Raw genomic sequence first — 13,399 nt, 5'->3', positions numbered from 1 at the left:
CTTACAGCAGTCACATGTGTGAATAGTACAAGTGCTAAAACACAATTGCCAGTGCTGGGCCACGCTGCCACATCACATCTGAGTGACACGGTTTGAATGGGTGTGGAGTTAGGTCACCTGTTTGCATGCCAAAATGATGCTCCACACTTTACAAAAAAATTTCAGATCTCAGAGCTTTTCGCATTTCGGATAAAGGATTGTGTATCTGTACTACATGCCATTATTGTGTAGATTTAGCTTGCTGCCAGCTCCTATCCTTTATTTATAGATTGAGGCAAGTTAAATATGATTGTGATTACCTTGATGAAGATATGATACCATAATGCATTCAAAGCAAATCATTTTCCAGTGCAAACAGTTCATTGGCAGAGAATGTACAATGGTGATATATATCACATCGAAAAGGTTGAATGGTTAGCGCATGTTTAAATCTGAGTCCCTCTACAATCAAATCTAATACTAAGCAGACAGCTGTACGTGTAAACATTGTACAAGGAACAATTTCCAATAGTAAATCTGTGTATATTATTTCCCTCACACCTTATTCAGTTTTAGAAATAGATAAGTTTTCTTGAATTACATTCAAATTTTGATTTATAATTTTCAAGAAAACTCCTAAAGTAATCTTTATATGGATGGAAATTTGCTTTTTCATCTGCTGGTAAACATGGGACTATCACTTGCAGGGTTAAAATCCTGGTATTATTGCCCTAACAGCACTATACCAATACTACATGAATTGCAACTTCCTAGTAACTTCTCAAGGGCAATTAGATATAGGTAATAAACACTGACTTTGTCAGCCATTCCAGATGGAGGTGTGAATGAAAACATTTATGTAAATAAAGGAAGGTGGACCCTAATCAAGTTTTTAACCTAATATCAACTGTACCTTAGTGCACACATTTATTTCACTGTGCAGGTAGCGACAGAATATTGTTGATTTTATTTCAAAAATAAGGAAAGAACATAGTGAAATGCAAATGATAATAAAAAAAAATTTGTATCCTTCCTTTTGCTAAATTGAGAGTAGGTTGAACTATGGATCATTTTTTTATTCAGTCACTGCCAAATAGAATGTAGAACAGGTGAATTCAGAACTAACACTCTCAAATTGTGACTCAGCATGTCAGAAATACATTACTCCTGCACATTTTATTTTCACTTTCTACAATCTGGTGATCTTTGTCAGTAAGGTTACACTGGCAAAGTTACACTGCATACCCAGGAAAAAAAAAATAAAGATTTACCTCTCAGGAAGTTAATACTATTTCACATACTGTTAAGTTTGGAGAATATTATTCTCAGTGACATTTCTCTTTTCATTCAGGATATGTCCTGCACAAATTTACCTTTATGATATATTATTCTTAATCCAGTTCTTGATATATAATAAAGCAATATCAACCATATCTTAAGCAATACATTCACACTTCCTTTGTTTTAAAGATCTTTTTGACTACACTGGATAAGGTGTTAATATAATCTGTTTCAATTGTCTTTCATGACCTGGAAATGTAGTTCTAAATCAATTGTTTTTAAAACGGCAAATGTCCCCTTTTCACACTTTCTCTTAAAATCATTTTATACAAAAGTACAGTCACCCTCATGTTGTACAAATTATTGTTTACACTAAGAGTTCCCAAGTTACAAACAAGAAAAACAACTTCACTCTACTTTCTCATGATTCTCACTATGGTTTTGTTTTCCTTTCTTCAGTCATCTGAAACAAACAGACTTCAATGCAACTTTACGTAAAAACAGAATTCTCTCACATATTTTCCTTTTGATATTGATTAAAAAAAAGTGAGAAATCCTTCAGGGAGCTTGAGCTGAAATTATCCACAATTTTGCAAATCAAAAATCAATGATTCAATTAAATTGTACAATAAAGCATAAAATCAATCTCTACTCTCAGGCAAGTACAAAATTTTAAAACCTGTTAATGCTGTCTGTTAACAAGGACATAACAGATGAGCTTAATATGTGTGATAAACTATTTATTGCATTTCATAATGCCATTATCTGTCATTAGTACTGATTACACACATCTAGAACTATAATACACATTTTATTGTCTGTTTAAACAGACACATTGAATGATGGAATACTATAATACAGGAAAAATGTTTTTCACACCTTGTAATTCTATGGCAGTGCCAGTGACAACATTGTTCAGTACCTTAGAAAGGAGCTGATTTTTTTACATTACATTACAACCATCACTGCTGCTCAGTTCATTACCAATGGAGGTACAATTCATTACTTATCCACTAATCAGGGTTTATTAAGTTTTATACTGGTGATATAATTTAGGAACTCCAAAATGAAAACACATGATTACCAATAGATTTAAATAAGTGAAAATGCCAATGGGTTAATGTCAACTTTCATTCAGTCTCTGTCCAGTAAAAAACAGTCAACTCTAATTGTAACAAGATTAGTAATGTGCACAAAATCCTAATTTCAGTCAGTACAACTTTACAATGAATTCAACTACAGCATGTATAAAGCCTAAAAAAAAATACTCACATGGTTTTACAGCACTGACAAAAAAGGTACAATAAAACCTGATAATTCCCTGTTGTTAGTGGTAGTCTAGTTTCCTTTTAAGTCCTATGTTTGGTCCTTTACTTTATTCAGCAGTGAGAGCCTTGAATACAGAGCAACAGCTGTTACAAATTTCAGTCATGACTTTTCACTTTTGAGAATTCAAGGCATGAACACAGTACACAGTAATGGAAAGTATCAAAATTAGTTTACCTCAAAAAGATAAATAAACAAATAGGCATAATCCACCAATACATAAATTGATGTTTGTGCTACAGCTAAAAGATACTATATATAAAGGACCACAGTCCCCATCAGCATATGATAGAAGCAAGGATAAATGAGCTTTAATTTTGCCACACAGTATGCCATATAAGTATGCACTGAAATTCAAGCAATAAATACATACATTATTTTAAAGCCTTACAATAGCTATGCAAAGCAGATGCAAGAAAGCAGATTTGCTAATATTAGCAAGCAATGGTATAAAATAGAGTAAAAAATACATGAAATGCATTAAAGCAAAGCTTGCTTAAAAAAGTCTGGTCATTTATGGGCCCACCAACAATTTTTTTTTACATAATTATGCACAATTATCAAAATACAGACAGAGCATATCAGAAAACCCCAATAAACCTAAAACCTATTGTAAGCATTTGCAGAGTTTTGGAGGTTCTTCTGGTAAAATGTGCAAGCAGCTATTTTTAATCGTACTCGTACAAAATCCATGCAAAATTCTACAGGTATATGCAATCTGTGGCTAAGACTTTTATTCCAAAAGATGTGTGACTGAGGTATGCATGCTACCAGCACTGTACCCTCAGATCTCTTTCCAGATGAATTCACATATCATCCTTACTTCCAGTCCAATTGAGTAGTTTTACACATGCACTTCGATTACATTATCTCCCTTTCAATAAATCCAAACATTAGTGTCCAACAAATGTTTGAAGACAACCTATTAGAAATCTTTCTCCCCCACATTGGTAACGTAAACCTTCCATTGACCATGAACTATAGACAAGCATAGTGAGAGTAACAGTTAACTGTGATACTCGCAAATAATACAATCTGCCACAATTGTTCTGGTGTGTTATGCAGAGGTAGAAGCTTTCAGAAAACCTTTAGGGTGAATGGAAGAACCCTACTGAAAGCAGTTGTGTCCTTTTATTTGGTGTGATAGATGACTGTGTAATGTCTTAAGTCTACTTGCTGACTCCAGCAAAGAATAAATGATGAGCTTGGTTTGCAGGAACCAGCTCTTTCGCGTGGAACTGGCAAGTTTTTTAAACTCTACCAGCCACGTCCTGTCAAAAACTGTTTGTAAAGCAATAACCATAATTAGGTTATGAGGTCCCTTGGTTTGGGGGGGTGGGGAGGGGGATGGGGTGAGGGGAGTGGTGGATGGGGAGTGTAAGGTATTTCACAGAATTGGCACACAAAGTGAAATGCAACATTTTGAGTTAATAAATATCAGTGTTAAGCAATTTTTGTCTTTTTTTTAAAAACTACATTACAATGCATCATGAAACATTTTAGGAAAAGTTTTTTTATGCATTGTTAGGTATAGCAGATATTTTAAGCCTTAACATCACATATACGCAGAGGCAGAAATTTGTGTCACTTTGGTTTGAGAGAAATGGAAATGTCTGGTATAATGACTATTAAACACCATGATTTGAAATGAGTATAAAAATTGCTTTCGTTGTTAAACTCAGCCAGATCATTTGAACTCAAAAGTGAAAATAATTTTTGGCTTCACTAGTTTTTCAATGTTTGGTTACTACGGTTATTTTTTAAGTGAAATCTGAAAACTCTTCTTGACGAACATAACATGGAAAAAGACAAAACAAGCAAGACATAAGCTTTACAAAAACATTACAAAGCCACCAGTAAAAACTGTTATCCGTACGGGAAAAAATGCAAATGAAGCCTACTGAATTTATCAGTATTATAATCTCACCTTCATTACTGGTCTCTAAATGTTTATTTAAAGTGTGAAATGAAAACATCAATATAAATTCTGCAATTGCATCAAGTACATATATTTTGTTTTGGTCAAAGATGCACATTTAGCTGGTTCCTAATATAACTTCCTACTTTGTTACTGTGTAGTATTTGTCACTGAAAATTATTTATTTGGACTCAGCAGATCACACATCTGACTTTGTCATCTTGAATACTTTCCTTTAGGGTTAAATAAAAGATCCCAGAGGTCATCAGAAAACAGCAGGTAGTTCATGTAAATGTTCCTTTGTACTAATTAAAGTTACAGAAGGCGGCCCATCAAAATGGTTGTTTCTGTCTTTGAGCTATTGGCCATTGTCAGAGTTGACTTTGGTTTTAGCTGTTGCCTTTGAATATGTTTACAGGTAGACAAAGCTTAAATACAAGGAGGTAAAGAGAACTGTTGTAGAGTATGCAGAAAAGCATAATTTCCATATGGTACTTACACAGATGATAGAACTTTTTTCAAAACATATAAGATTGCACTTTACATTTCAACACTAATAGCACAGACTGGAAACCTAAGGTGTTTATTTGCCTTAGAAATCCACAACAGTCTAATTACTGTGGTTTTGTAATATCTAACTACAAACATAATAGTTGGTGGCACCAACACAAAATCTGATCTGTCCCCAAAATTTAACTAGTTACAGGCAGTGATTCTACTTTCTGACACTACTGTGCAAATTAAAATCAACAACAACTTGAACTGGATCAGCAAATTATCTATTTTAGCTACTGTATACTAAAAATTCACATTTAATGAAGCTAACACTATTTTTGGCAGTATAAGAGGCCATTGACTTTCTATTTAGCTGACATTCCGATATTCGGTCAATCCATCAACCAGTAAGAGTTAGGTAACAATTTGATATGGTCAAGCCATCAGAGAAAGAGGAAAGTTTATCAGAAAACGTATTTTTTTGCAATCCAATTTTCTATAAGTTGGAAAAAAAAGCAAGCAATTTCCAATGCTTGTCATCCCTTGGTACTCAGTAGAAATCACAGATAGTTCCATTAGGCTGTTTCCTTGTCTCATGCTCAATAAATAGTCACAGTAAAAGTCTGCCAAATATCCAATGACACGGAGTGGTTACGGAGGTCTGTAACATGACCCTGTTGTGATAATGTCTGAACTTCCATCTTATTCTAGGTCTTCAGATGAAGGTTCCTCTTCAATGTCTCTGTCCTCTTCTATCTCTGGACTGTGATTGGCTGTCGTTACCAAGGACATGGGGCCCTCATCTTCTTCTGCATTCATTGGTTCTTCTTTGACATGAATGGGTTGTCTGAGTAAATTTGAAAATAAAGATGTGTTAATGAGGAGCATCAACACAAAACAATGTGATATTTTCAGTTAAGTGGAAATAATGGTATATGTTTATAAACAAATTTGATTTGCAGAAGCCCAGTTTTAGTGTTTTATTATGCTCAGCAGATAATTATTTCTCAAAAAGGCTACATCATCAATTAAACCATCGCGAGTGTCAAATGGTTTAAAATGTCTGATTTTATCCCCTGAAGTTTACCTTTTTTCCTCCCAAAAATAAATCAGAAAGGTCACAGTGATCTGAAAAAGCTATAAAAGTTCACTTATGGCACATGGTGAAAAATGCCATATCATAAATAATCTAGAATTTTTCATACCCTACCCCTCCAGCTAGAGAAGACCTGCTTTTTTATCTTGTTAATAGAAACTGCAGTCTTTCATTAATATGCAGGGCTGGTGTGCTTCTTCTCAAGAGGAATACCTGCAGCAAGGCTTCGCCATTAATCAACTTCAGCCCAGCAGTTCAGCGAGACATGATGATACATGTTTTTAACTCTAAATTAATGAATATCTTTACCAACTGTCAATAAATGAAGAAAAACACTGGTGAGGAACACAAGTTGAGGTGGGAAATTTCCAAACATAACAGAATGATGAGGAAGTGGGCAACTAACAAGAATAATAATGCTGTCACCCACAAACAAGGCTTAACATGATCCAGGCCCTACTCAAGGAAAGGGTTGTGCTGCAATGATAAATCTGCCAAAACCTAATTATTTTTGACACATTAGATGCATCAGGGACTCACAGTGAAAAAATTTCCTTATCAAGTACTTTTGCATTAGAAAGTGACTGAACCTGCCAGCCATCTCTCGGGCTACATTCTTCGATGAAAGGAGTAACTTTGAATTTTAAAAGGTACAGATCGCTTTAATATTCACAGCAAAATAACTTATTATTCCAACCTTATTGGTAAGCCATACAGTTTTGTTATTTATTATTTAAACAGATAATTTCTGCAGTTTTAATAGTCATCACAACCAGAAGAAAATATGGAGAAAATAGAATATCAGAAATAGTGAAAGGTTAGTTCTTTTACATACCAATTTAGTGAACAAAAATTTTTCCTAACTGAAAACTAGTGAAAATGTATTAAATTATTTCAAGAAATCTCTTATTAAGCACTTATTTAGCAATCTACAAAACAAAACCCATTGCCTTGTAAGTGAAGATTACATTTATATCCACCCAACTTGAAATTTTTTAATGTACAGGCACTAAATATCTACATTTATTGAAATATTATTGCATAATACCAAAAAATATTAAATTATCTTAGTGCACATTTTAGCAATGGGAAACAACTTTATAAATTCTTTTATGTTCAGAAAATTTAAGACATGATTTCTGCAGTTAAATATGAACTGCACATAATGAACTCACTGCATTCTTTAATAAAAGGCAATCCATTTCATTAAGAATGAATAGCAATAAATAGAAGTTTCCTAAATATTTAAAATCTAAAATGAATCATTTGTTTCAGAAGTAGGCTTCACTCAGGATGACAGATAATATCCCAGGAGCTCAATGACAAAGAAAGCCTTCTTAAAATACTGTCATTCTTATTTATCATATTACTAAAAAAAACCTGCAAATAAGGGATACAAAAATTTAAAGAGAGATAAATGAGTCAAGAGAACACTGGATTACTATGGTCATAAAACACAGAAAAACCTTTCAACAATATGAAAAGCATAGCTTGCAGCTTTAATTTACATTAATTACATATCAGTAGCATGCTTGCTTGGAATATAAAAGAAGGGAAATTATGAGAGCTCACAATCACTTTGCACAGTATTAGGTACTAAAATGATTCATGCAGTATTTAACGTGTGGCATGCCTTATGAAGCCACGCATATACCTGCTGATAAACATTTGCAATTTTAGTTGCAACTAGTCTGAGTCACTTGAGCATTATTACAGGATTATTACTGTGCTGGCAATCATGCAGGGATATTCAATTGGTGCAAACAAGACTACTGAGTACTTTAATAAAATAAGGTGATTTGTCAGTCTTAATAATGATGCAGATAATAACAGCAACCATGCTGCATGACGGTTCTTTCTCTCCATTTTGAAATACAATTTCTTTTTGACGTGTTGGTATGGCTAGCAAGAAAACTAAACTATGCGTGTTGAATCATTTTAAAGATCCTGTAAATGCCAGAGTTGAAAATGAATTAAAAGAAAAGATTTTCTCCTTTAAGGCAACTATAAATCTCTGGTGAATATCATTCATGACATAGATATAGGAAAGTACATCCAACAATATATTGATTCTAATACTGCAAAAACATATCAAGACCATACTATGCAACATCACAAGGTTTCAGCAGTTTGAAAGAGAGAAACATGAGTTTTTATATCATAGAAATATTACTTAGCTAAACGTGCTAAACTTTAGTACTTCTTGCAATCATTCAAATTAAGCATGTCAAGGGCATGTTAAGAGGCAAGGATACAGAGGATTGGTAGTCATATTGGCCAAATTCCCAACTTCAAGGACAGCATGGTGGCTCAATGGTTAGCACTGCTGCCTCACAATACCAGGGACCTGGGTTCGATTACAGCCTCAGGTGACTGTTTGGAGTATGTACATTCTCCCTGTGTACGCGTGGGTTTCCTCCCACAATCCAAAGATGTGCAGGTTAGGTGAATTGGCCATGCTAATTTGCCTGTAGTGTTCAGGGATATGTAGGTTAGGTGCATGAGCCAGAGGTAACTGCAGGGGAATGGGTTTGGGTGGGATACTCTTCGAAGGGTCAATGTGAACTTGTTGGACTGAAGGGCCTGTTTCCAGACAGTAGGGATTCTAATTCTAAAAATTGGAAAGACTTCAATTCGATTTTAAGGTTGTCATAGCAAATCTGATTGGTTCAGGTTCAGACAATATTCTGACAATAAGAGTGAAGACGTGGCCCAGAACTTATGTCAAGAAATTTAAATGATTTGGAGGTGCCGGTGTTGGACTGGGGTGTACAAAGTTAAAAATCACACAACACCAGGTTATAGTCCAACAGGTTTATGTGGAAGCACTAGCTTTCGGAGCGCTACTTCTTCATCAGATGGGTGTGGAATATAAGATTGTGAGAAATTTTTAAAAGGGCCTAGTTCTTCCACTACAGCTTTAACACAGGCACCTACCCAACAATGTAGAAAATTGCTAAAGTATGACCTGTACACAAAAAGATGGACAAATCCAACCTGGCCAATTACCGCCCTAGCAGCCTAGTCTCAATCATCAAAAAAATGATGGAATAGGTGATCAATATATTATCAAGCAGCACTTAGTAATAACCTGCTCACTAATGGCTCAGTTTGGATTCTATAAGACTATAAGATACAGGAGCAGAAGTTTGCGCATTGTGTCTGCTCTGCCATTCGATCATGGCTGATATACTTTTCAACCCCATTCTCTTGCCATTTCTCTGTAACCCTTGATCCTCTCACAAATCAAAAACCTATCTAACTCTGTCTTAAATACACTCAATGACTTGGCCTCCACAGCCATCAATGGCAATGAGTTCCACAGATTCAGCACCCTTTGGCTGAAGAAATTCCTTCTTATCTCACTTCTAAAGGACACTGCACTCACTTCTTTGCACACTGAGGCTGTGCCCTCAGGTCCTAGTCTCTCATAATAATTGTAACAGCTTCTCCACATCCACTTTATCTAGTTTGAAGTTGAGAATTTGGCTAATGCAATTACCAGTCCTCTGTATCCCTGCCTTTTCCCTACAAGCCCTTGACATACTTAACTAGAATGATGGCAAGAAATACTCAGTATTCTGTATATCAGATCCCACTCATCCTTCTAAATTCCATCGAGTGTAGACCCAGCGTCCTCAACCGCTCCTCAAATGACAAGTCCTACTTGTGAACCTCCTCTGGACTCCCTCTAAGGGCAGCACATTCTTCCTTAGATGCAGGGCCAAAACTGCCCACAATGTTCCAAACTCCACCAGGGCCATTGAGGTCCTGACCTCATTTCAATCCCAGTTCAAACACAGATAAAAGAGCTATACTCCATTGGGGTGGTGAGTGTGTGTGTCCCTGATATCAAGGCTGCTTTTGATCATGAAAAACTCTTCACTGGTTGGAGTCATGCATAACACAAAGGAAGATAGTTGTGATTGTTGGAGGTCAGCCGTCTCAGCTCCAGGACAGCTCTGAAGGAGTTCCTCAGGTTTATATCCTAGGCCAAAACAGTTTCAACTGCTTTAACACCAATTTTCCCTCCATCATAAGGTCAGAAATCAGGATGTTCACAGATTATTGCACAATGTTTAGAATCATTCAGATACTAAAGCAGTTCATATCTGAACTCAGCAATATCTGGACAATATTCAGGCTTGGCTGACAAAGGGCAAGTGACAATTGCTAGACAAAGATTATCTCCAACAAAAGAGAATCTATCACCATTACTTAACATTCAATGTCATTACCATCACTGAATCCCTCACTATCAACATCCCAGAAATGGAACAAGACTAATCATATAAATAGAGGTACAGGAGCAGGACAAAGGCTAGAAATCCTTTAGCAAGTAACTCACCTACTGACTGTCGATCTCCCACACACTTCACTTGCCTAGATGATTAGAGCTGCAACAACATTCATGAAGCTTGACAAAGCAGCCCACTTGATAGATGTTATGTATACAAACATGCACTACCTCCACCACTGACTGCTCAGTAGCAGCAGTGTGTGTCATCTACAATGTCTCGTATAGAAATTTACCAGAGCTTCTTAGACAGTGCCTCCAAACTTGCAAGCATTGTCACCTAGGAAGACAAAGACAGCAGATATATGGGAACTCCATCACCAAAGTATTCACCATCCTGACTTGGAAATATATCGCCTTTCCTTCACTGCTGTTGGGTCAAAATCCTGGAGTTCCCTGCCAATAGCATTGTGGGTGAAACTACATGAAATGGACTAGCAACTCAAGAAGGCAGCTTGTCATCTTCTCAAGCATAACTAGGAACAAGCAAGAAATGCTGGTCCAGCCAGGAACACCCACATCTCTTGAATGTAGAAGAAAGTGAAGAAAAGATCTGATAAAAGGTTTTCAAAATCATGAGGGGGCTGGAAAATGTAGACTGTTCTCATTCATAAGAGGATCAGGAGCCAGAGAGCACAGACTTAAAATGATTTGCAAAAGAAGCAAATGTGAGGTGATGAAAAACAACGTCTTCACAGGGAGTTTTTGGGATATGCATGGAAGCATGGTGGAGGCAGGTTCAATCAAGGCATTCAAGAAGGTACTGGATGATTATTTGGATAGAAATGACACAGGGTAATCAGCCGTAGGTATTATGCTCATTTGATGAATTGATGCAGACATGATGGGCTGAATGGCCTCCTTCTGCACCATAACACTTCTTTGATTCTGTGTGAATGAGTCATAGCTAGGTTACTGTTTGATGTTAGGATTGGAGGAGAGGTGCTCCATCTCAGGATAGAATTATCTTACTTTTTTTAAGATCATTCAGCACATGTCCTGTTGAGTAATTCTGAGGCTATACTGACATAGAGGGGGAATAAGGTCCAGACTTTCACACTGCCCACACCCACCAACTAAATCAAGAAAGAGACAACCATCAAGAATGGACTACTATACATCTTCACATTAACTTAGAAGAGCAACTGTATGCATTTTATTCAACAATGCCAAAAGCCATGTTCTACCTTATTTTAAAATTCTAATCAGTTTTGTTGCTAAATCAAAAATTATTGGTCCTGAAAATCTGCTGTAGATTGCTTACAGATGAATGCTTAATACGCTAGCATCTGCTATGTTAATGGAGTAGTAACCATTTTTAAACAGTTTAGTACTACTGTTGAAATAGCAAAAGAACACATTTCAGATCAGTGCATTAAGTTTTGTTATGTAAGTATTCCACAGAAATATTTTTAAATACCAACGTTTCTCATGAAAACTCACAATGTTCAGTGTATTATAAAGCATGTCCCATTATCTGTACATTATTTTAAAAATCAGATACTTACACATATTTTTGAGTGACCCTGTTAATTCATGAAATATATTTGTTTCAACAACTGTGGATGGCATCATCAGGGAATCTAGCTCGAAGGCACCACTGACCCCAGTGTTGAGAGAGATTGAATTAGCATACAATTGAAATAAATTGCTGAAACATCCTTAGTTAAACGTTGCCTCTACAGTATTGTTAATTCAGCTCCCTCACATGGTCACTTTCTGTGATGTCATTAACATTCATAATTTATGGGAAAAAGAAAAAAAGACCAAAAGGAAACAATATTAAATCAATTCTTTTGCACAATTTTTTTGTTATAATTTTTTTTGGTGTAAGCTAAATATTGAGTACGCATTCACTCAGATTCTGAAGAATGCTTCACCAAATCCTTGTGATTCTCATTAAAAAAAATTATATGCTGGAAAACTGAAAGTTTTGCAGTGCTGGTAATTACATATTGTTCTGCTTAACTGTTCAAAATATTATCTGACATTAAATAATCCAGCTATTTTAAGCGGAAAGGTCAACATTTTTTCAAATAGCTAACTACAAACCAAATAAAACCTTTGCACTTTTCTTTTTACTAGGTATATTTTACATTTGAGTATGTAGTATTTCCACAATTAATGAACAACTTGCCACACATGTCAAAAGAGTATATATAAGAACCCCAAAGTAAAAATAATAAGATCCTATATTTCTCTGAACAAAAACTATGAATGGTTTTGATGGCAGTAATGTTTCTCCCATTATTCAAGATGCTGTCACTTTACTGTTGTTACAAGATTCAACTTTAGGGGTTCTCTGAATCAGGACACCTTGATCCTTAACTCTGGAAAACTGAATTGCAGAGTAGCAGCTTTTTTAATCTGACAAATCTTGTCGTCAAATTTTACAGGGTCCTATGGTATCATCAGCTTCTTTACACAGCTAATGAAAGAGTGCCTTCCATTGGCTGCAGTCTTAAACCACCACCATACAACTCATTATATTTTGTTGTCATCCACCACTTATTTATGACTGGTAATGAGTTCAATCAAATAAGTTACATAAGAGCAAAAATTATTTAAAATTCTTAACATGATTTAAAATTATTTTAATTTTCACAGAATAACTTTGATACAATTGCACCTTGATTTGGACTTTAGTGATAAAAGGAAGCAAATGAGGATTTTGATTATTTATTTAATTGCTTTTATTGGCTCTACTTATTGTTAACATATTGTTATTGTAACATAACTTATTGTAATTCAGACCATGTGGCAAAGCTGACTCGACTTAGTTTTGATGTAGGAACTTAGTTTTTAACTGACTATGTCACACAATTTTCTCTCCTCCAACCCTCACCACACACATTCTTGTTAGTGACGGCTCTAGTTTCCTTGTTGGAGATGGGACACTTAAAAAAAATCTTATTTTTGCTCTGACTCCTCCTATTGTCTTCACCTAAACACACAACTCTGATCCAATGGATGTGACTTGGGTTTCACAAATGATTAGATTACTTAC

The 13,399-nt window shown here is 35.5% G+C and overlaps 1 protein-coding gene across 7 annotated transcripts in view; it reads right to left on the bottom strand.

The window, feature by feature from the left end:
* Window positions 1-1,942: 1,942 nt before the first annotated feature.
* Window positions 1,943-13,399, bottom strand: part of foxp2 (forkhead box P2) — a 789,456-nt gene continuing 777,999 nt past the window's right edge. For 6 of the 7 annotated variants that reach the window (XM_043709540.1, XM_043709542.1, XM_043709544.1 and 3 more), the window contains one exon: window positions 1,943-5,846. In XM_043709540.1, the coding sequence (XP_043565475.1) occupies window positions 5,702-5,846 (145 nt within the window). In that variant the 3' untranslated portion in view covers window positions 1,943-5,701. The remainder of the gene's footprint in view (window positions 5,847-13,399) is intronic. The other variant, XM_043709552.1, reaches the window with a different exon arrangement.

The sequence above is a fragment of the Chiloscyllium plagiosum genome, chromosome 19 (assembly GCF_004010195.1).
Source record: "Chiloscyllium plagiosum isolate BGI_BamShark_2017 chromosome 19, ASM401019v2, whole genome shotgun sequence".
Lineage (NCBI taxonomy): Eukaryota > Metazoa > Chordata > Chondrichthyes > Orectolobiformes > Hemiscylliidae > Chiloscyllium > Chiloscyllium plagiosum.
Note: the sequence above shows the minus strand (reverse complement) of the source record. Positions and strands in the feature narration are given on the sequence as shown.